Genomic DNA, 21,690 nt, shown 5'->3' with positions numbered 1-21,690 from the left:
AAAAGAAACATAACAATAATGAATTGGAACAAATACAATTGGGGTTCTATTCTACTATTTTATCAGGTTACAACACCCATACAGGTTCAGTGATTAATTGCTATATTGTAATTACTTCGCCACCATGGCCTATTTATTACCTTGCCTCTCTTATCCTACCTCATTTGCACATCCTGTATATATATTTTTTCCTACTGTATTATTGACTGTATGTTTGATTATTCTATGTGTAACTCTGTGATGTTGTTTGTGCCGAACTGCTTTGCTTTATCTTGGCCAGGTCGCAGTTGTAAATGAGAACTTGTTCTCAACTGGCCTACCTGGTAGGTGAAGGTGAAATAAACAAACAAAAACACAATACAGCTATTCTTCTGAGACCGAATAAACACTGCCACCTTGTGTTCAGATAATGGAATCACGTGAAGACATAACAAAGCAGAATAAACGGTGCTGATGTGATTAACTCCGGGAACCGAATGAGCGATTACCGTCTATTGTGAAGTATCCTGTATTAGTAAGAACTAGCGCGTGGAATGTAGGTTGTGTTTACTGAAGAGTCGCTCAAGTGATCAGGTAGTAAGTTACTTTGTATCAAGGATGTAGCCAACTGCTTTTTACCAAGGCCTTGTACGCAACACCTACAATATTCTTTCCAGGACAGACTGTTGGATTTGGATTGTATAAGGCTGCTGTTCAGTCGCTGTTGTTGCTCAGATGTGCCCAGACATTACGGACAAGATGGACGCTACAGTTTCTGGAGGCTTACAGTACAATAACAGAGTGTTGTTTGAACACCGATATCCGTGTTTACGGAGGGGATACCTGCATTCTCTGACTTCACAGTAAAAAGGCCTATTGTTAATTCACATATCATATCTGTTTATTAGGCTATTGGGCAGCGCGACGAAGAAGAAATAGGAATTCGGTTCAAATATTGTTTTTCATTTGTAGGCTTCCCCATCGAAAAGGGTGTAGGTTTAGTATAGCCTTCAACCCCTTAATACTGTATTGTCACAAAGCCGTCCGTTCCAGCCAGTGATTAGCAGAATGACTGATCCAAGCAGCAACACGGACTTTATGGCTGGCTACTCCGGTATCACCAGACCAAATGTAGCTGGCAGTGGGTTACCTCATCGGACGGTGCTGAACTCTCCCCCTCCTCCAGGGAGACTGACGTCCCTGCGGTCCCGAGACCTGACTCTGGGCGGGTTCAAAAAGGTGATACCCAATGGAAACGCTCATACTGTATATCACAGACTACGTACTCAACCCATAGAGATAGATAGAGGACTCATCTTTGTATCTGTGCCCTCAGGGCCCTGCTCCAGGCACACGTAAAATAAGCGGTCTCAATTAGCCATGTGAGAAGAAAATAAATTGAATTGATAAATTGTCTGGCTAGACTATCTAAACTAATCGTAGCCAATTTTTTTTTAAGTCCGTGAAGAACAACATTTTATTTTCAATGACAGCCTTGTTCAGGGGAAGAATGACAGGTTTTTACCTTGTCAGCTCGGGGATTTGATCTTGCAACCTTTCGGTTACTAGTCCAACACCCTAACCACTAGGATACCGGCCGCCCCAGGTATACCGACCAGGCACGCAGGGTACATGCAGAACTACAGGAAATTAGCTGTAAAACTGCAACAACTAATAATTACTCTGCCCCATGCAAAACGTGTAGAATTGCATGAAATGTGTTATAAAAATTTTAAAAAATGCTCTGCCCCATGCCAAAATGTGTAGAACTGCAGAAGACTTGCTTTAAAACTGCAACATCATCTTCACCCCATGGCAAAAGGTGTAGAATGCCAGGAAATGTACTATAAAACATAAATATATTATCTCCACCATAAAGTGGGGGGCCACTAAAATGTAAATAACCGTTATTTAATTAGGCAAGTCAGTTAAGAACACATTCTTATTTACAATGACGGCCAACCAAAAGGCCTCCTGCAGGGATGGAGGCAGTGATTGAAAAAATATATATAGAACAAAAAACACACATCGTGACAAGAGAGACAACACTACATAAAGAGAGACAACACTACATAAAGAGAGACAACACTACATAAAGAGAGACAACACTACATAAAGAGAGACAACACTACATAAAGAGAGACAACACTACATAAAGAGAGACAACACTACATAAAGAGAGACAACACTACATAAAGAGAGACAACACTACATAAAGAGAGACAACACTACATAAAGAGAGACAACACTACATAAAGAGAGACAACACTACATAAAGAGAGACAACACTACATAAAGAGAGACAACACTACATAAAGAGAGACAACACTACATAAAGAGAGACAACACTACATAAAGAGAGACAACACTACATAAAGAGAGACAACACTACATAAAGAGAGACCTAAGACAACATAGCAAGGCAGTAACACATAACACAGCATGGTAGCAACAGAACATGGTAGCAGTACAAAAAAAAAATGGTACAAACATTGGGCACAGAAAACAGCACAAAGGGAAAAAAGGTTGATCTTCTTTACGATTGGCTGAACCCTCCTGGTGACCCAGTTGGACATGACTCCAATAGGATCAGCAGGAGGGTTGAGCCAATGAAGTTGGAAGTCCCACCCAGTTGACCACATTAAAATGGTGGAAGCCCTCAATGGTTCTGCCCATGCTAATCCCATAGATAGAAGGAGACAGATATTTCACCTGATGTGTAAAAGTGAAGCATCCGCTTGGCGTTTCCACTTACTACCAAATATGGTAGTGAGAAAAGATGGATTTTCGCTGACATTCTGCCAATTTTCTCATCGATGAAACATTTGATCTCAATACAATTTTCTGTTTCCAAAACAAGAATTAACATGTTTTGAACAGAGTGGACTAAGTTTTGAAGACGTTACCATTTTTCAACATATAAAAATCAAGCTATGCGGGGAGAGGCTGCAGGGGGTCCCAGTTCCAAGACCAGTCAAGCTATGCGGGGAGAGGCTGCAGGGGGTCCCAGTTCCAAGACCAGTCAAGGTATGCGGGGAGAGGCTGCAGGGGGTCCCAGTTCCAAGACCAGTCAAGCTATGCGGGGAGAGGCTGCAGGGGGTCCCAGTTCCAAGACCAGTCAAGCTATGCGGGGAGAGGCTGCAGGGGGTCCCAGTTCCAAGACCAGTCAAGCTATGCGGGGAGAGGCTGCAGGGGGTCCCAGTTCCAAGACCAGTCATGCTATGCGGGGAGAGGCTGCAGGGGGTCCCAGTTCCAAGACCAGTCAAGCTATGCGGGGAGAGGCTGCAGGGGGTCCCAGTTCCAAGACCAGTCAAGCTATGCGGGGAGAGACTGCAGGGTGTCCCAGTTCCAAGACCAGTCAGGCTATGCGGGGAGAGGCTGCAGGGGGTCCCAGTTCCAAGACCAGTCAAGCTATGCGGGGAGAGGCTGCAGGGGGTCCCAGTTCCAAGACCAGTCAAGCTATGCGGGGAGAGACTGCAGGGTGTCCCAGTTCCAAGACCAGTCAGGCTATGCGGGGAGAGGCTGCAGGGGGTCCCAGTTCCAAGACCAGTCAAGCTATGCGGGGAGAGACTGCAGGGTGTCCCAGTTCCAAGACCAGTCAGGCTATGCGGGGAGAGGCTGCAGGGGGTCCCAGTTCCAAGACCAGTCAAGCTATGCGGGGAGAGGCTGCAGGGGGTCCCAGTTCCAAGACCAGTCAAGCTATGCGGGGAGAGACTGCAGGGTGTCCCAGTTCCAAGACCAGTCAAGGTATGCGGGGAGAGGCTGCAGGGGGTCCCAGTTCCAAGACCAGTCAAGCTATGCGGGGAGAGACTGCAGGGTGTCCCAGTTCCAAGACCAGTCAAGGTATGCGGGGAGAGGCTGCAGGGGGTCCCAGTTCCAAGACCAGTCAAGGTATGCGGGGAGAGGCTGCAGGGGGTCCCAGTTCCAAGACCAGTCAGGCTATGCGGGGAGAGGCTGCAGGGGGTCCCAGTTCCAAGACCAGTCAAGCTATGCGGGGAGAGGCTGCAGGGGGTCCCAGTTCCAAGACCAGTCAAGGTATGCGGGGAGAGGCTGCAGGGGGTCCCAGTTCCAAGACCAGTCAAGCTATGCGGGGAGAGACTGCAGGGTGTCCCAGTTCCAAGACCAGTCAAGCTATGCGGGGAGAGGCTGCAGGGGGTCCCAGTTCCAAGACCAGTCAAGCTATGCGGGGAGAGACTGCAGGGTGTCCCAGTTCCAAGACCAGTCAAGGTATGCGGGGAGAGGCTGCAGGGGGTCCCAGTTCCAAGACCAGTCAAGCGTCCAGCTAACCCTACGCCAATGACATCGGTGGACCGCAAAAGGGAACTTGGATCCGGGTTAAGAAGCAATGATATAGCAGCAATGATATCATCCTTCGCCACTGTTATCTTACGGACTAGTAACCGGAAGGTTGTAAGTTCAAACCCCTGAGCTGACAAGGTACAAATCTGTTGTTCTGCCCCTGAACAGGCAGTTAACCCATTGTTCCTAGGCCGTCATTGAAAATAAGAATTTGTTCTTAACTGACTTGCCTAGTTAAATAAAGGTAAAAAAATAAAAATAAATAACTCAAACCAGTCATGACTGTTCAACAAAACAATACATAATTTAAGTTTCTTTCCAGCGAATTTCTTAGTTACATAATTGTATAACTAACTAGCAAATTGGTTTTGAAGTTGAGGGTGCAGTATTTATGTTTGACAATGACGAACACGGCTAGTTTAGCCAGGGAAAACAAGCTAGAGACATGATATAGCTGGGCACACTAGGCTATTTCAGAACAGATTGTAGTTTTCATACCCTGATATCAGGAGCTGTCGGGGAAAAGTTTGATGAAACAATTCAGACAAAGGAATAACAGATGAGAAATATTTAAGGAGAGCGAATCGATATATTATGCCAAAATCAGCTGTAAATGTCAATCGTAAAAGCTTAAAAAGATGTCTGCGTGAATCTGAATCTAGACAATGAATGGTGAAGTCTCTTCTGGACACGGTAGACTCATCGTCCTCACCACTCTATTGTGAGCACTACTAAATATCCAGCCGACAGTGTAAACGGAAACAGTGGGTGCTGAACAAAAGCAAATATACAGCTGTCCAGTGTCCTGTCACAAGCATTAAACAAAACAGTCATGATATTCAGATGACAAAATAGTAGAAATTAATACATTTATATTTTTATTACAGAAAACCTTCGTACCCAATGTCCATTCTCTGAGGAAGAGTAAAGATGAGTGAGTGTCGACTGTATTGCTTGAAGACACATTCCATTAGACTACCAAGGATCCAGTTTAGAAGAATACATGTTAACATTGAACTCCTTCCCCAGGTTAAAGGAAGAGGCCCATGTTGCACCAAAGAAGGACAGAAGAGTGAGGGAGGAGAGGCACAGGGAGAGAAGAGAGTGCCCCCCTCAGATCATTCAGTCCCACTCCATCTTTGAACAGGGTCCTGCAGACACAGTAAAGAAACCAGGTGAATTGGACCTTCTCTGCCAGAAGCTGCCTTTACTGTGTGTTAAAGAAACAGGTTATTATTATGATCATTAGAAACACTGGATTCCAGTGTGTCCTGTCCTCTGTTCTGTGCAGGGGGGTGGAGAGGGACCGACCTTACAGACAGCAGATCCTCTCCTGTAGCGAAGTGTTTTAAGAAGGAGAGACGTGCCTCAGAGGAAAACGACAATGATATGTTACACAAGCTTCAACGGGATGATGTAAGTACAACAGCCTTAATGACTAGTCATCCTAAAGTAACACACACAGCCTTAATGACTAGTCATCCTAAAGTAACACACACAGCCTTAATGACTAGTCATCCTAAAGTAACACACACAGCCTTAATGACTAGTCAACCTAAAGTAACACAGCCTTAATGACTAGTCAACCTAAAGTAAAACACACACAGCCTTAATGACTAGTCAACCTAAAGTAACACACACAGCCTTAATGACTAGTCAACCTAAAGTAACACACACAGCCTTAATGACTAGTCAACCTAAAGTAACACACACAGCCTTAATGACTAGTCAACCTAAAGTAACACACACAGCCTTAATGACTAGTCAACCTAAAGTAACACACACAGCCTTAATGACTAGTCAACCTAAAGTAACACACACAGCCTTAATGACTAGTCAACCTAAAGTAACACAGCCTTAATGACTAGTCAACCTAAAGTAACACACACAGCCTTAATGACTAGTCAACCTAAAGTAACACACACAGCCTTAATGACTAGTCAACCTAAAGTAACAACCTTAATGACTAGTCAACCTAAAGTAACACACACAGCCTTAATGACTAGTCAACCTAAAGTAACACACACAGCCTTAATGACTAGTCAACCTAAAGTAACACACAGCCTTAATGACTAGTCAACCTAAAGTAACACACAGCCCTTAATGACTAGTCAACCTAAAGTAACACACACAGCCTTAATGACTAGTCAACCTAAAGTAACACACACAGCCTTAATGACTAGTCAACCTAAAGTAACACACACAGCCTTAATGACTAGTCAACCTAAAGTAACACACACAGCCTTAATGACTAGTCAACCTAAAGTAACAACCTTAATGACTAGTCAACCTAAAGTAACACACACAGCCTTAATGACTAGTCAACCTAAAGTAACACACACAGCCTTAATGACTAGTCAACCTAAAGTAACACACACAGCCTTAATGACTAGTCAACCTAAAGTAACACACAGCCTTAATGACTAGTCATCCTAAAGTAACACACAGCCTTAATGACTAGTCAACCTAAAGTAACACACACAGCCTTAATGACTAGTCAACCTAAAGTAACACACACAGCCTTAATGACTAGTCAACCTAAAGTAACACACACAGCCTTAATGACTAGTCAACCTAAAGTAACACACACAGCCTTAATGACTAGTCAACCTAAAGTAACAACCTTAATGACTAGTCAACCTAAAGTAACACACACAGCCTTAATGACTAGTCAACCTAAAGTAACACACACAGCCTTAATGACTAGTCAACCTAAAGTAACAACCTTAATGACTAGTCAACCTAAAGTAACACACACAGCCTTAATGACTAGTCAACCTAAAGTAACACACACAGCCTTAATGACTAGTCAACCTAAAGTAACACACACAGCCTTAATGACTAGTCAACCTAAAGTAACACACACAGCCTTAATGACTAGTCAACCTAAAGTAACACACACAGCCTTAATGACTAGTCAACCTAAAGTAACAACCTTAATGACTAGTCAACCTAAAGTAACACACACAGCCTTAATGACTAGTCAACCTAAAGTAACACACACAGCCTTAATGACTAGTCAACCTAAAGTAACACACACAGCCTTAATGACTAGTCATCCTAAAGTAACACACACAGCCTTAATGACTAGTCAACCTAAAGTAACACACACAGCCTTAATGACTAGTCAACCTAAAGTAACACACACAGCCTTAATGACTAGTCAACCTAGAGTAACACACACAGCCTTAATGACTAGTCAACCTAAAGTAACACACACAGCCTTAATGACTAGTCATCCTAAAGTAACACACACAGCCTTAATGACTAGTCAACCTAAAGTAACACACACAGCCTTAATGACTAGTCAACCTAAAGTAACAACCTTAATGACTAGTCAACCTAAAGTAACACACACAGCCTTAATGACTAGTCAACCTAAAGTAACACACACAGCCTTAATGACTAGTCAACCTAAAGTAACACACACAGCCTTAATGACTAGTCAACCTAAAGTAACACACACAGCCTTAATGACTAGTCAACCTAAAGTAACACAGCCTTAATGACTAGTCAACCTAAAGTAACAGCCTTAATGACTAGTCAACCTAAAGTAACACACACAGCCTTAATGACTAGTCAACCTAAAGTAACACACACAGCCTTAATGACTAGTCAACCTAAAGTAACAACCTTAATGACTAGTCAACCTAAAGTAACACACACAGCCTTAATGACTAGTCAACCTAAAGTAACAACCTTAATGACTAGTCAACCTAAAGTAACACACACAGCCTTAATGACTAGTCAACCTAAAGTAACACACACAGCCTTAATGACTAGTCAACCTAAAGTAACACACACAGCCTTAATGACTAGTCAACCTAAAGTAACACACACAGCCTTAATGACTAGTCATCCTAAAGTAACAACCTTAATGACTAGTCAACCTAAAGTAACACACACAGCCTTAATGACTAGTCAACCTAAAGTAACAGCCTTAATGACTAGTCAACCTAAAGTAACACACACAGCCTTAATGACTAGTCAACCTAAAGTAACACACACAGCCTTAATGACTAGTCAACCTAAAGTAACACACACAGCCTTAATGACTAGTCAACCTAAAGTAACAACCTTAATGACTAGTCAACCTAAAGTAACACACACAGCCTTAATGACTAGTCAACCTAAAGTAACACACACAGCCTTAATGACTAGTCAACCTAAAGTAACACACACAGCCTTAATGACTAGTCAACCTAAAGTAACACACACAGCCTTAATGACTAGTCAACCTAAAGTAACACACACAGCCTTAATGACTAGTCAACCTAAAGTAACACACACAGCCTTAATGACTAGTCAACCTAAAGTTAAACAGCCTTAATGACTAGTCAACCTAAAGTAACACACACAGCCTTAATGACTAGTCAACCTAAAGTAACACACACAGCCTTAATGACTAGTCAACCTAAAGTAACACACACAGCCTTAATGACTAGTCAACCTAAAGTAACACACACAGCCTTAATGACTAGTCAACCTAAAGTAACACACACAGCCTTAATGACTAGTCAACCTAAAGTAACACACACAGCCTTAATGACTAGTCAACCTAAAGTAACACACACAGCCTTAATGACTAGTCAACCTAGAGTAACAGCCTTAATGACTAGTCAACCTAAAGTAACACACACAGCCTTAATGACTAGTCAACCTAAAGTAACACACACAGCCTTAATGACTAGTCAACCTAGAGTAACAGCCTTAATGACTAGTCAACCTAAAGTAAAACACACAGCCTTAATGACTAGTCAACCTAAAGTAACACACACAGCCTTAATGACTAGTCAACCTAAAGTAACACACAGCCTTAATGACTAGTCAACCTAAAGTAACACACACAGCCTTAATGACTAGTCAACCTAAAGTAACACACACAGCCTTAATGACTAGTCAACCTAAAGTAACACACACAGCCTTAATGACTAGTCAACCTAGAGTAACAGCCTTAATGACTAGTCAACCTAAAGTAAAACACACAGCCTTAATGACTAGTCAACCTAAAGTAACACACACAGCCTTAATGACTAGTCAACCTAAAGTAACACACACAGCCTTAATGACTAGTCAACCTACAGTAAAACAGCCTTAATGACTAGTCAACCTAAAGTAAAACTTATAGTAAAGCTATAGCTCAGTGAGTTGTTTACATGTGTAGTGGAGGAGACACCTGGGAAGCCCAGGCTCTGACTGACTCGTTGCTTAGTGGGGAAAACTGGTTGAATGTTTCTAATCAGCTTGTTATGGAGATGGAAAGCTATAGCTCAGTGAGTTGTTTACATGTGTGATAGACTAGTCAGGCGTGAGATGCAACTGAAATGTTAAATTAGGGCCACAGCATTATACCTACAGACGAGCGGCTTCTGGAGGAACTTTGAATGTCTTTGATCTTCAGAGTTGGTTTAACATTCGACCAGAGAAGCTAGCTAGTTAACAAGCTTGTGTGTGCAGAGCGGCACCAGAATGCAAATCACGTCTTACCTTTCTGTAGTTAAAAAATACAATGTGAAATGTGATAACTATAGTATCCTTAACTAGCATTGAAAAAGTGAATCCATTCTTTTCTAATTACAAATCTCTCCCCGCATCTTCATGCTTGTAACGTCAGTAATGCTTTGGAGGGCGAGGGGCAGGTAGCCTACACACACACACACACACAATGGTAACGATTTTTAGCTGGCATGCAGACACTGGAAGAAGTTTCTGATTAACAGAGGGATAACATTATTAACTGGTTCCCATGTGTTTAACGTAACAGTTCTGTTCTGGAACAGTATAGATCACTTTCGTTCCCGGTTCTGATTCTGTTCGTCGAAACATTTCATTATTTCCATGAACCGGTTCCAACCCCTGGTTGAAATACATATATTTATTTAAACCGCACACTTTTTCCCCCGCCATGTAGTTTTTGGATGATCCTGGTTTGAAAAATGATGCCAAGAACAAGCCAATTCAACTGCCACTGTATCAATCTAGCAACTTCCTGACAACAGAGGCAACAACTCCATGTAAGTATATACAGTGCTTTCAGAAAGTATTCATACCCCTTGACTTATTCCACATTGTGTTACAGCCTTTATTCAAAATGGATTCAAATCAATTTTAGATTTCAAAATGTATCAAATTAAATAGAAATATCAAATGTACATAAGTATTCACACCCATGAGTCAATACATGTTAGAATCACCTTTGGCAGTGGGTAAGTGTCTAAGAGCTTTGCACAATATTTTCACATTGTGGAGTAACTACAATGTTGTTGATCCATCCTCAGGTCAGCCATTAAACTAACAGTTTAACAGTTTTAAAGCGACCATTAGCCTTGTGAAATCCGAGTGGTTTACTTCTACCCCAGCAACTAAGTTAGAAAGGACGCCTATATCTGTGTAGTGACTGGGTGTATTGATACACCATCCAAAGTGTAATTAATAACTTCACCATGCTCAGATATTCAATGTCTGTTTTTTACCCATCTACCAATAGGTGCCCTTTGAGGCATTGGAAGACCTCATTGGTCATTGTGGTTGAAATTCCCAGCTCGACTGAGGGAGCTTCCAGATAATTGTATGTGTGGGGTACAGAGATGAGGTAGTCATTAAAAAATCATGTTAAACAATATTCGACTATTACACTGAGTCCAATCAACTTTATTTAAAAAGCCCTTTTTGCATCAGCAGATGTCACAAAGTGCTTATACAGAAACCCAGCCCAAAACCACAAACAGCAAGCAATGCAGATGTAGAAGCATGGTGGCAAGGAAAAACTCCCTAGAAAGGCAGGAGCCTAGGAAGAAACGGGATCCTATTCTGGCTGTGCAGGTAGAGATGAGTACATGGCCATTAAGGCTAGATTGTTATTCAGGATGATCATAGATGACCAGCAGGGTCAAATAAGTGGTTGTAGAGTGTGCAACAGGTCAGCACCTCAGGAGTAAATGTCAGTTGATTTTCCATAGCCGAGGTCGACCGATTAATCAGAATGGCTGATTAATTAGGGCCGATTTCAAGTTTTCATAACAATCGGTGATGAGCATTTTTGGACACCGATCATGGCCGATTACATTGCACTCCACGAGGAGACTGCGTGGCAGGCTGACTACCTGTTATGTGAGTGCAGCAAGGAGCCACGGTAAGGTGCTAGCTAGCATTAAACGTATCTTATAAAAAACTATCTTAACAATCACTAGTTAACTACACATGGTTGATGATATTACTAGTTTATCTAGCGTGTCCTGCGTTGCATATAATCAATGCGGTGCCTGTTAATTTATCATTGAATCATAGTCTCCTTCACCAAACGGGTGATTTAACAAGCGCATTCCCGAAAAAAAGCACTGTCGTTGCACCAATGTGTACCTAACCAAAAACATCAACGCCTTTCTTAAAATCAATACACAAGTATATATTTTTAAACCTGCATATTTAGTTAATATTACCTGCCAACACAAATTTCTTTTAACTAGGGAAATTGTGTCACTTCTCTTGTGTTCTGTGCAACAGTCAGGGTATATGCAGCAGTTTGGGCCACCTGGCTCGTTGCGAACTGTGTGAAGACTATTTCTTCCTAACAAAGACAGCCAACTTCGCCAAACGGGGGATGATTTAACAAAAGCGCATTTGTTAAAAAAGCACAATGGTTGCACGAATACCTAACCATAAACATCAACGGCTTTCTTAAAATCAATACACAGACGTATATTTTAGCAGGCAATATTAAACTAGGGAAATTGTGTCACTTCGCTTGCGTTCATTGCACGCAGAGTCAAGGTATATGCAACAGTTTGGGATGCCTGGCTCATTGCAAACTAATTTACCAGAATATAACTTAATTATGACATAACATTGAAGGTTGTGCAATGTAACAGGAATATTTAGACGTATGGATGCCACCTGTTAGATAAAATACGGAACGGTTCCGTATTTCACTGAAAGAATAAACATTTTGTTTTCGAAATTATAGTTTCCGGATTTAACCAAATTAATGACCTAAGGCTCATATTTCTGTGTGTTATTATATTATAATTAAGTCTATGATTTGATAGAGCAGTCTGACTGAGCGGTGGTAGGCAGCAGCAGTTGGCTCATAAGCATTCATTCAAACAGCACTTTACTGCGTTTGCCAGCAGCTCTTCGCTGTGCTTCAAGCATTGCGCTGTTTATGACTTCATGCCTAAGGGTTCCATAGCCGCAGGCAGAACAGCGGAAACTGGATCAGCAGCATGACCTGGAGGAGTGGGGACAGCCAGGAGTTGTCAGGCATGGTCCTGGGGCAGAGAGCGATGGCTGAATTAGAGGGAGCATACTTAAGATCACACCAGAGAAGACAGGATAGGACAGACTGACACTAGCCCCCCCGACACTGGGGACTGAGGGGGGGGGCGACCAGGCAGGATATAACCCCACCCACTTTGCCAAAGTCCCCCCCCCCCCAAGACCGGAGAGGAAGATCATGTCAGTGACTCAACCCACTCATGTCAAGTAGAGTATAAAAAGCTTGGCAAGACACGATGCTGCCCTACTAGCGACAACATGGGAGAGCACTAGCAAGCCAGTGACTCAGTCCCCGTAATAGGGTCAGAGGCAGAGAATCCCAGTGGAGAGAGGGGAGACGGACAGGCAGAGACATTGCACGCAGAGGGCGGTTCATCACTCCAGTGCCTTGCCGTTCACATTCGCACCCCTAGGCCAGACTACACTTAATCATAGGACCTATTGAAGAGCTGAGTCTTCAATAAAATACTTAAAGGTTGAGACTGAGTCTGCGTCTCTCACATGGATAGGCAGACCATTCCAGAAAAAGGAGAAAGCCTCCAGCTGTTTGCTTAGAAATTCTAGGGACAGTAAGAAGCCCTGCGTCTTGTGACCGTAGTGTCCGTGTAGGTACGGCAGGACCAGAGAGATGGGTAGGAGCAAGTCTATGTATTGCTTTGTGGGTTAACAGTAAAACCTTGAAAATCAGCCTTGACAGGAAGCCAGTGTAGAGGCACTGGAGTAATGATCAAATTTGACGTTTTGAGTCAAGAGTCTAGCAGCTGTATTTCGTGCTTTATGCAGGTAGCTGGAGAATCGCAGTCTAATCTACAAGTGACAAAAGCCTGGATTAGCTTTTCTGCATCATTAAATTTTTTACAGAAAGTTTCAGATTGTCTGCCTGGACCAGTTTTAGGTTGCACTAAAGCCTAGGAGCACAAGGACAGGCAGAAAAGCCTTGGTCTGATGCTATTAAAAAGGTAATTTACCACCTACACAAGTGTGGTGTCAGTACTATGACGGGGTTTAAAAAGAGACTGGAGCGTTTCATATACATTGTCTTCAGGAAGGAACATTCCCATTTTTTTTTTTTTTATGAATGGGAGATTCGATATACAGTGGGGCAAAAAAGTATTTAGCCACCAACCAACAAAGGGTATATAACAAAGTATTGAGATCAACTTTTGTTATTGACCAAATACTTATAATATATAATATATATAATTTGCAAATAAATTCATAAAAAATCCTACAATGTGATTTTCTGGATTTTCTCTCTCTGATTGTGTCATAGTTGAAGTGTACCTATGATAAATTACAGGCCTCTCTCATCTTTTTAAGTGGGAGAACTTGCACAATTAGTGGCTGACTAACTACTTTTTTGCCCCACTGTAGGCCGATAGTTTACATTTTGCTGGGTCAAGGTTTTATTACTGCCACTTTTAGTGAGTTTGATACACATCCGGACAGGGAGCCATTTATGATGTTCAACATAGGAGGGCCAAGCACAGGAAGTAGCTCTTTCAGTAGTTTAGTTGGAATAGGGTCCAGTAGACAGCTGGAAGGTTTAGAGGCCATGACTATTTTTGTGAATGTGTTGAGAGATACAGGATTAAAATAACTTGAGTATCTCCATTGATCCGAGGTCCTGGCAGTTCTGTGCAGACTCAGGACAACTGAGTTTGGGAGAAATAATCACATTCAAAAGAGTTCGTAATTTGCTTTCTAAAGAATATGATATTTTCGTCAAAGAAGTTCATGAATTCATCACTGCTGAAGTAAAGGCCATTCCTCACTTGGAGTGTTGCTGTTTTGTTAGCTTTGCGACAGTATCAACAATAAATTGTGGATTGTTTCTATTCTCCTCAACTAGGTTGGAAAAGTAGGCTGATCAAGCAGCAGTTAGTGATTTTTGATATTGTCTTTCCAAGCTAGTCGGAAGACTCCCAGTTTGGTGGTGAGGGCTCTTCGATATTGCACGTTACTGTCACGTTGCACGTTACTGTTTCTTGTGACAAATGTTTGTTTTTAGCTGTGCGACTGCATCTAGGGTATTACACAAAGTTACTTTTAGATCCTCGGTTAGGTGCTTACCTGATTTCTGTACTCCGACATCCTTGGGTAGGTGGCAAAAGAGGCATCTAGAAATCTTTGCATTGTCCGAAAATCTATAGCATGGCTTTTGATGATCTTTGGTTGGGGTCTGAGCATTTGTTGCGATTGCAAATGTAATAAAATGGTGGTCCGATAGTCCAGGATTATAAGGGAAAAAAATTATATCAACAATATTTATTCCACGGGACAAAACTAGTTCCAGGGTCTGACTGTGGCAATGTATAGGTCCAGAGACATGTTGGACAAAACCCACAGTTGATGATGCTGTGTGGGTCTGAGCCTGAGTGGGTCTGTGGACTTTTCCATTAGAAGTCAGCAAAACTGTGAATATCTGCCATGACTACAAGGTCCGATAGGAGCTCAGTGAGGAACGCTGTATACAGCCCAGGAGGCCTGCAAACAGTAGCTATAAAAAGTGATTGAGTAGGCTGCATAGATTTCATGACAAGAAGCTCAAAAGACAAACGCAGTCATACGTTTTCGTAAATTGAAATTTGCTGTCATAAAATAATGTTAGCAACACCTCCGCCTTTGCGGGATGCACAGGGGATATGGTCACTAGTGTAACCAGGAGGAGAGGCCTCATTTAATGGCTTGAGCCATGTTTCAGTCAGGCCAATCACAGCAAGATCAGTGATTAGTTCATTGACTGTAACTGCCTTGAAAGTGGGGGATCTAACATTAAGAAGTCCTTTTTTGAGATGGGAGGTATTATCAATCTCTTTGAATAATGACAGGAATGGAGCAGATCTTTATTCCAGCGAGATTGCTAAGGCGAACACCGCCCTGTTTAGATTTGTCCTACCTAGATCGAGGCAGGCCTCCCGAGTGGCGCAAGGCTAGAAGTGCCACTAGAGATTCTGGGTTTGAGTCCAGGCTCTGTCGCAGCCGAACGGGAGACCCATGGGGCGGCACAATTGGCCCAGCGTCGTCCGGGTTAGGGGAGTGTTTGGCTGGCAGGGATGTCCTTGTCCCATCGCGCACTAGTGACTCCTGTGGCGGGTTGGGCACAGTGCACGTTGACACGGTCACCAGGTGCACGGTGTTTCCTTCGAAACACATTGGTGCGGCTGGCTTCCGGGTTAAGTGGGCATTGTGTCAAGAAGCAGTGCGGCTTGGTTGGGTTTCAGCGGACGCATGGCTCTCGACCTTTGGCTCTCCCGTGTCCGTATGGAAGTTGCAGCGATGAGACAAGACTAACTACCAATTGGATAACACGAAATTGGGGAGAAAAAGGGGTAAATAAATAAATACCTAGATTGTTCACGGTCTCAATGGGGATAGCTGAGCTGACTCCACTAAGCTGGCCTGCACCCTCTCTCATTGTGGAGTTAGAGCCCTGTCTATATTCATCGATAAGATGAAAGCACACCTCCAGCTAGGATGGAGTCCGTCACTCCTCAGCAGGCCAGGCTTGGTCCGGTTTGTGGATGAATCCCAGAAAGAGGGCCAATTATCTACAAATTCTATCTTTTGCAAGGGGAAGAAAACAGTTTTCAACAAGTTATTGAGTTGTGAGACTCTGCTGTAGAGCTCATCACTCCCCCTAACTGGGAGGAGGCCAGAGACAATTACTCGATGCAGACATCTTTCTAGCTGATTTACACGCTGAAGCCATGTTGCGCTTGGTGACCTCAATGTTTCATCCTAACATCGTTGGTGCCGACGTGGATAACAATATCCCTATACTCTCTACACTCGCCAGTTGTCAAAGCCAGCACCCTCTTCAGATTAGCCTTAACGTCGGTAGCCCTGCCCCCTGGTAAACAGTGTATGATCGCGGGTAATGGAGTCTCCAATGACTAGGTCAATTTGTCAGAGCTAATGGTGGGGAGGCTTCGGCGGCTCAGACCCCGTAACAGTGGAGGAGACACCTGGGAAGCCCAGGCTCTGACTGACTCGTTGCTTAGTGGGGAAAACTGGTTGAATGTTTCTAATCGGCTGCATGAGCGACACCATGTGGACAGCATTTCTTTCCAGAATCCATGTTGTTGACTGTGCTGGGGGGATTGTGCTGGGGGGACTGTGCTGGGGGATTAACACTACTACCTGTATTTACTGGTGGCCCTTGGCCTAACTATTGCATCTGAAGCAGGGTTCACAACCCAGCGATCCTCCTGTATATTCCGAGGACAGCGACTGCAGTGAGAAGGCATCATGTTACTCAGCTTTTCCGTCTGGACGAGCTCCTGCAGATCCATGCCAGATGGAACGTTTCCATCCCGGACGCTTTTGGTAGGAAGTAGAGGGAGGACAAAACTAGGACGTTGGTAAACTTGTTAACGCCAGAGTTTGATTAAACTGTTAACACTAAAAGAGAGAAAGGAGCAACAAACAGCACATCAGCAGAGACAACGGGGAAGTCCATTGTTAAGCACATTTGTACTCCTGAACTTATTTAGGCTTGCCATAACAAAGGGGTTGAACACTTATTCACTCAAGACATTTCAGCTTTTCTACAAACATAATTCCATTTTGACATTATGGGGTGTTGCGTGTAGGCCAGTGACACAATCTCAATGTAATCCATTTTAAATTCAGGCTGTAACAACATGAGGAATAAGTCAAAGGGGTGTTTCCTGAAGGCCCTGGATGCACAGGATGTAGACAATTAGACATGCAAATACATGGGGGATATACAGAGGTGCACAGACTCAATACATTAACACGTGTTCCAGTCTTGTCAATCCACACTGGTTCCCAGGTAGCTGATGGTCCTGTGTTTGTTGCCCTACAGCATTCAGAGCCCCTGCTACTACTAAGCCAAACCTGCCCCTTCAGTATGGAGCAGGACATCAGTACGGACCAGGCCAGATCCCTCAGTATAGACCAGGCCATGGGGTAAGGAGCCCTGACCAGCCCTCTGTAGCAGAGCTCTTCCACCAGCTGATGGTTTCAGAGACAGAAGAGTTGCTGTTCATCCAGCTACCCGATACTATCCCTGGCCAACCAACCACAGCCTCCGTCCCAAGCCAGCCAGCCACAGCCACCGGCCAGCCAATCACAGCCCCAGAAAGAAATTGTAAAAAAGACTCCAAGTCCGACGGCAAGCGCACCTCTCACATTAAAGCACCAGTGAGTAACGACCACATTCTATCCTTATTTTCTACCCTCCACTTCATTCTAACAGGGAATCATTTCACGCCAAGGTCTACATTTGCTGTATTCCATCTTCTTCCTCAGGATCCTGCTAGAGACAGCGTTCCCATCCAGTCAGAGTTCTCCTAACCCCTGACCCTAAAGGCCATGTTCTTCCTCAGGACCCTGCTAGAGACAGCGTTCCCATCCAGTCAGAGTTCTCCTAACCCCTGACCCTAAAGGCCATGTTCTTCCTCAGGACCCTGCTAGAGACAGCGTTCCCATCCAGTCAGAGTTCTCCTAACCCCTGACCCTAAAGGCCATGTTCTTCCTCAGGACCCTGCTAGAGACAGCGTTCCCATCCAGTCAGAGTTCTCCTAACCCCTGACCCTAAAGGCCATGTTCTTCCTCAGGACCCTGCTAGAGACAGCGTTCCCATCCAGTCAGAGTTCTCCTAACCCCTGACCCTAAAGGCCATGTTCTTCCTCAGGACCCTGCTAGAGACAGCGTTCCCATCCAGTCAGAGTTCTGCTAACCCCTGACCCTAAAGGCCATGTTCTTCCTCAGGACGCTGCTGGTAAAGACGTTCCTGTCCTGTCAGAGTTCACAGAGGGGTTTCTGGGTAAACTACAGATCAGGAAGTCTGGCAAGGTGCAGCTGGTGCTGGGAGACATCACTATGGACGTCTCAGAGGGAGCTGCCTTCTCTTTCCTACAGGTCTGTTAATATAATAGACATTACAGGGTTAGATGGTGTTGAGACACATCACTATGGACGTCTCAGAGGGAGCTGCCTTCCCCTTTAGAACAGGTACCTAACAGTCTAGTTCTCCTGTTTAGTCCTAAAGAACCACAGTCCTGATTCACTGTGATCCAGGATGTGTTTAGTCCTGATTCACTGTGATCCAGGATGTGTTTAGTACTGATTCACTGTGATCCAGGATGTGCAGACAATGGCTTAGGGTCAGACAATAAGGGGCTAAATCATCTGTTATATCTCCCACAGCAACTGGTGTCTGTGCGTCTCTCTGAGGGCCTGACTGGAGACATGAGTATCCTGGGGAACGTCAAGCACAAGCTGGTCTGCTCTCCAGACTTCCAGGCTCTGCTACAGGAGCCATCACCTGACCACTCAGCACATCTCTAACTTATATTCAGTTCACCTTTTTCAGCATTAACTGTGTAGACATTGTACAGTTTTATTACACGATGTGAGGATTAACTGTGTAGATATTGTACATAGTTTACTTTCATCATACAGCGTTTATGTACCTTGTCGATTCCCTCCCAATTTGTTTTCACTGTATAAACATTGTGTATAATATGTTTTTTTTTTATGCATGTAAATGTTTATTTAATAAAAATGAGATACAAAACATGAGCGAAAACTAAGTCTACAAACAAAGTAACTGGTCAACACGTCTCTTAACAAAGACTACATCTAGTATAGACTAGCCTGTACACTGTGTATAGAGACAGTATATACAGAACGTGGCCCTGGTGACAGGAACTTAACTTCAACATAATTCATCTTTTCATACTAGAAAGAACACTGCTTTATGATAGTTTACAGTGAATTCCCATTCTGATAACTGTCAGTTGAGAATGTTATGTTTCATGATCTTTCCCAGACTGGTGAAGGTTCATTCACAGTTTGAGGCGCTAGGAGCATTGATATGACTATAAACAAAATGTATTTTATTTGGGACGGTAACTTGCCTTCATCACCCTTCCTCTCCAGAACAACTCAGGCCTTTTTCCCACTCCTCACTGTCGTAGCTCGTGCAGATTTAGTTTTCACCACTTTCACTTTGGATTTCTGTTTGCCTCCTTTAGTAGCAGTTCTGTTCTTGTGGGTCTCTTTCCGTCTGATCAGGTCCTCCCGTCCAATATCCATCATGTGTTCCTCCCAGGACTTCATCTCATTCTTATAGCGCACTTTATCATCCTCCGCCAGCTGCATGTAGACCTGCAGAGCACAGAGTCAGTTAGTCATCTAGACCTGCAGAGCACACAGAGTAAGTTAGTCATGTAGACCTGCAGAGCACACAGTCAGTTAGTCATGTAGACCTGCAGAGCACAGTCAGTTAGTCATGTAGACCTGCAGAGCACACAGTCAGTTAGTCATGTAGACCTGCAGAGCACACAGAGTCAGTTAGTCATGTAGACCTGAAACAACATCAGAGTCAGTTAGTCATGTAGACCTGCAGAGCACACAGTGTCAGTTAGTCATGTAGACCTCCAGAGCACACAGTCAGTTAGTCATGTAGACCTGCAGAGCACACAGTCAGTTAGTCATGTAGACCTGCAGAGCACACAGTCAGTTAGTCATGTAGACCTGCAGAGCACACAGTCAGTTTGTCATGTAGACCTGAAACAACAGAGTCAGTTAGTCATGTAGACCTGCAGAGCACACAGTCAGTTAGTCATGTAGACCTGAAACAACAGAGTCAGTTAGTCATGTAGACCTGCAGAGCACACAGTCAGTTAGTCATGTAGACCTGCAGAGCACACAGTCAGTTAGTCATGTAGACCTGAAACAACAGAGTCAGTTAGTCATGTAGACCTGCAGAGCACACAGTCAGTTAGTCATGTAGACCTGCAGAGCACACAGTCAGTTAGTCATGTAGACCTGAAACAGAGTCAGTTAGTCATGTAGACCTGAAACAACAGAGTCAGTTAGTCATGTAGACCTGAAACAACATCAGTCAGTTAGTCATGTAGACCTGCAGAGCACACAGAGTCAGTTAGTCATGTAGACCTGAAACAACACAGTCAGTTTGTCATGTAGACCTGAAACAGAGTCAGTTAGTCATGTAGACCTGAAACAACAGAGTCAGTTAGTCATGTAGACCTGAAACAACACAGTCAGTTTGTCATGTAGACCTGAAACAGAGTCAGTTAGTCATGTAGACCTGAAACAACAGAGTCAGTTAGTCATGTAGACCAGAAAGAACAGAGTCAGTTAGCCTAGTAATTAAAAAGTAATGTCCTCCAAATCAAGGTTTCACAATTATTTAAGTCTTAAGGAACTTAAATTGAGCCATTACATCACTTCCTGTTTCACTAGGGTATCAAAATGAGGTAACACGCATGCAATATCCCTTTGTCATCCAACACCATGAAGAAAACAAAAGAACTGGCAGTTCAAAAGAGACAGATGGTCGTAGACCTTCATAAATCTGGTCATGGCTACAAGAAGATCCACAAACAATTAAATATACCACTGAGCCCTGTCAGGGCAATTATTACAAATTATAAAAGATATGGAACCGTTGAAAACCTCACAGGTAGAAGACCCCCCAGGAATGGGAGGAGGATGGTGAGAGAAGCAACAAAATCCCCAAGAATCACTGTGAAAGAATTGCAGGCCTTGGTGGCGTCTTGGGGTCACCAGGTATCAAAAAGCTCCAACAGACGCCACCTCCACAACCACAGGCTCTTTGGAAGGGTTGCCAGAAGAAAGCCTTTTCTGACCCCAAGACACAGACGCAAGCGCTTGGAGCCAAACGTCATGTAAATTATGACTGGAAGAAGGTGCTCTGGTCCGATGGGACTGGAGCCAAACGTCATTTAAATTATGACTGGAAGAAGGTGCTCTGGTCCGATGGGACCACAATGGAACGTCAGATACAGCATTGGCATGTTTGGCGTCGAAACAGAGGAGAGGCACCTCATACCCACGGTGAAACAGAGATACAAGGAGAGGCACCTCATACCCACGGTGAAACAGAGATGCATAAAAGGAGAGGCACCTCATACCCACGGTGAAACAGAGATACAAGGAGAGGCACCTCATACCCACGGTGAAACAGAGATACAAGGAGAGGCACCTCATACCCACGGTGAAACAGAGATACAAGGAGAGGCACCTCATACCCACGGTGAAACAGAGATACAAGGAGAGGCACCTCATACCCACGGTGAAACAGAGATACAAGGAGAGGTACCTCATACCCACGGTGAA

At 43.7% G+C, this 21,690-nt stretch overlaps 2 protein-coding genes across 6 annotated transcripts in view; one reads left to right on the top strand and one right to left on the bottom strand.

Moving 5' to 3' along the window:
- The first annotated feature begins 401 nt into the window (after positions 1-401).
- On the top strand, positions 402-19,104 carry LOC109886572 (DNA-directed RNA polymerase III subunit RPC4). 2 transcript variants are annotated; one of them, XM_031795408.1, is made up of 8 exons: positions 402-1,218; positions 5,166-5,212; positions 5,308-5,453; positions 5,570-5,694; positions 10,190-10,292; positions 17,384-17,721; positions 18,292-18,441; positions 18,730-19,104. In XM_031795408.1, the coding sequence occupies exons 1-8, from the start codon at positions 1,048-1,050 to the stop codon at positions 18,868-18,870; spliced, it is 1,221 nt and encodes a 406-aa protein (XP_031651268.1). In that variant the 5' UTR covers positions 402-1,047; the 3' UTR covers positions 18,871-19,104. The 2 variants fall into 2 exon arrangements, with proteins under 2 accessions (XP_031651268.1, XP_031651269.1); XM_031795409.1 differs by lacking the exon at positions 18,292-18,441.
- The window catches only part of LOC109885526 (transcription factor A, mitochondrial), a 43,846-nt gene continuing 27,289 nt past the window's right edge, over positions 5,134-21,690 (bottom strand). For 2 of the 4 annotated variants that reach the window (XM_031795413.1, XM_031795411.1), the window contains 2 exons: positions 19,443-19,692; positions 5,134-5,429 (listed from right to left, as the gene is read on the bottom strand). In XM_031795413.1, coding sequence (XP_031651273.1) covers positions 19,471-19,692 — 222 coding nt within the window. In that variant the 3' untranslated portion in view covers positions 5,134-5,429; positions 19,443-19,470. Of the gene's footprint in view, positions 5,430-18,897; positions 19,693-21,690 lie in introns of those variants that run through there. The other 2 variants (XM_031795412.1, XM_031795410.1) reach the window with 1 other exon arrangement.

This window comes from Oncorhynchus kisutch, linkage group LG18 (genome assembly GCF_002021735.2).
Source record: "Oncorhynchus kisutch isolate 150728-3 linkage group LG18, Okis_V2, whole genome shotgun sequence".
NCBI lineage: Eukaryota > Metazoa > Chordata > Actinopteri > Salmoniformes > Salmonidae > Oncorhynchus > Oncorhynchus kisutch.
Note: the sequence above shows the minus strand (reverse complement) of the source record. Positions and strands in the feature narration are given on the sequence as shown.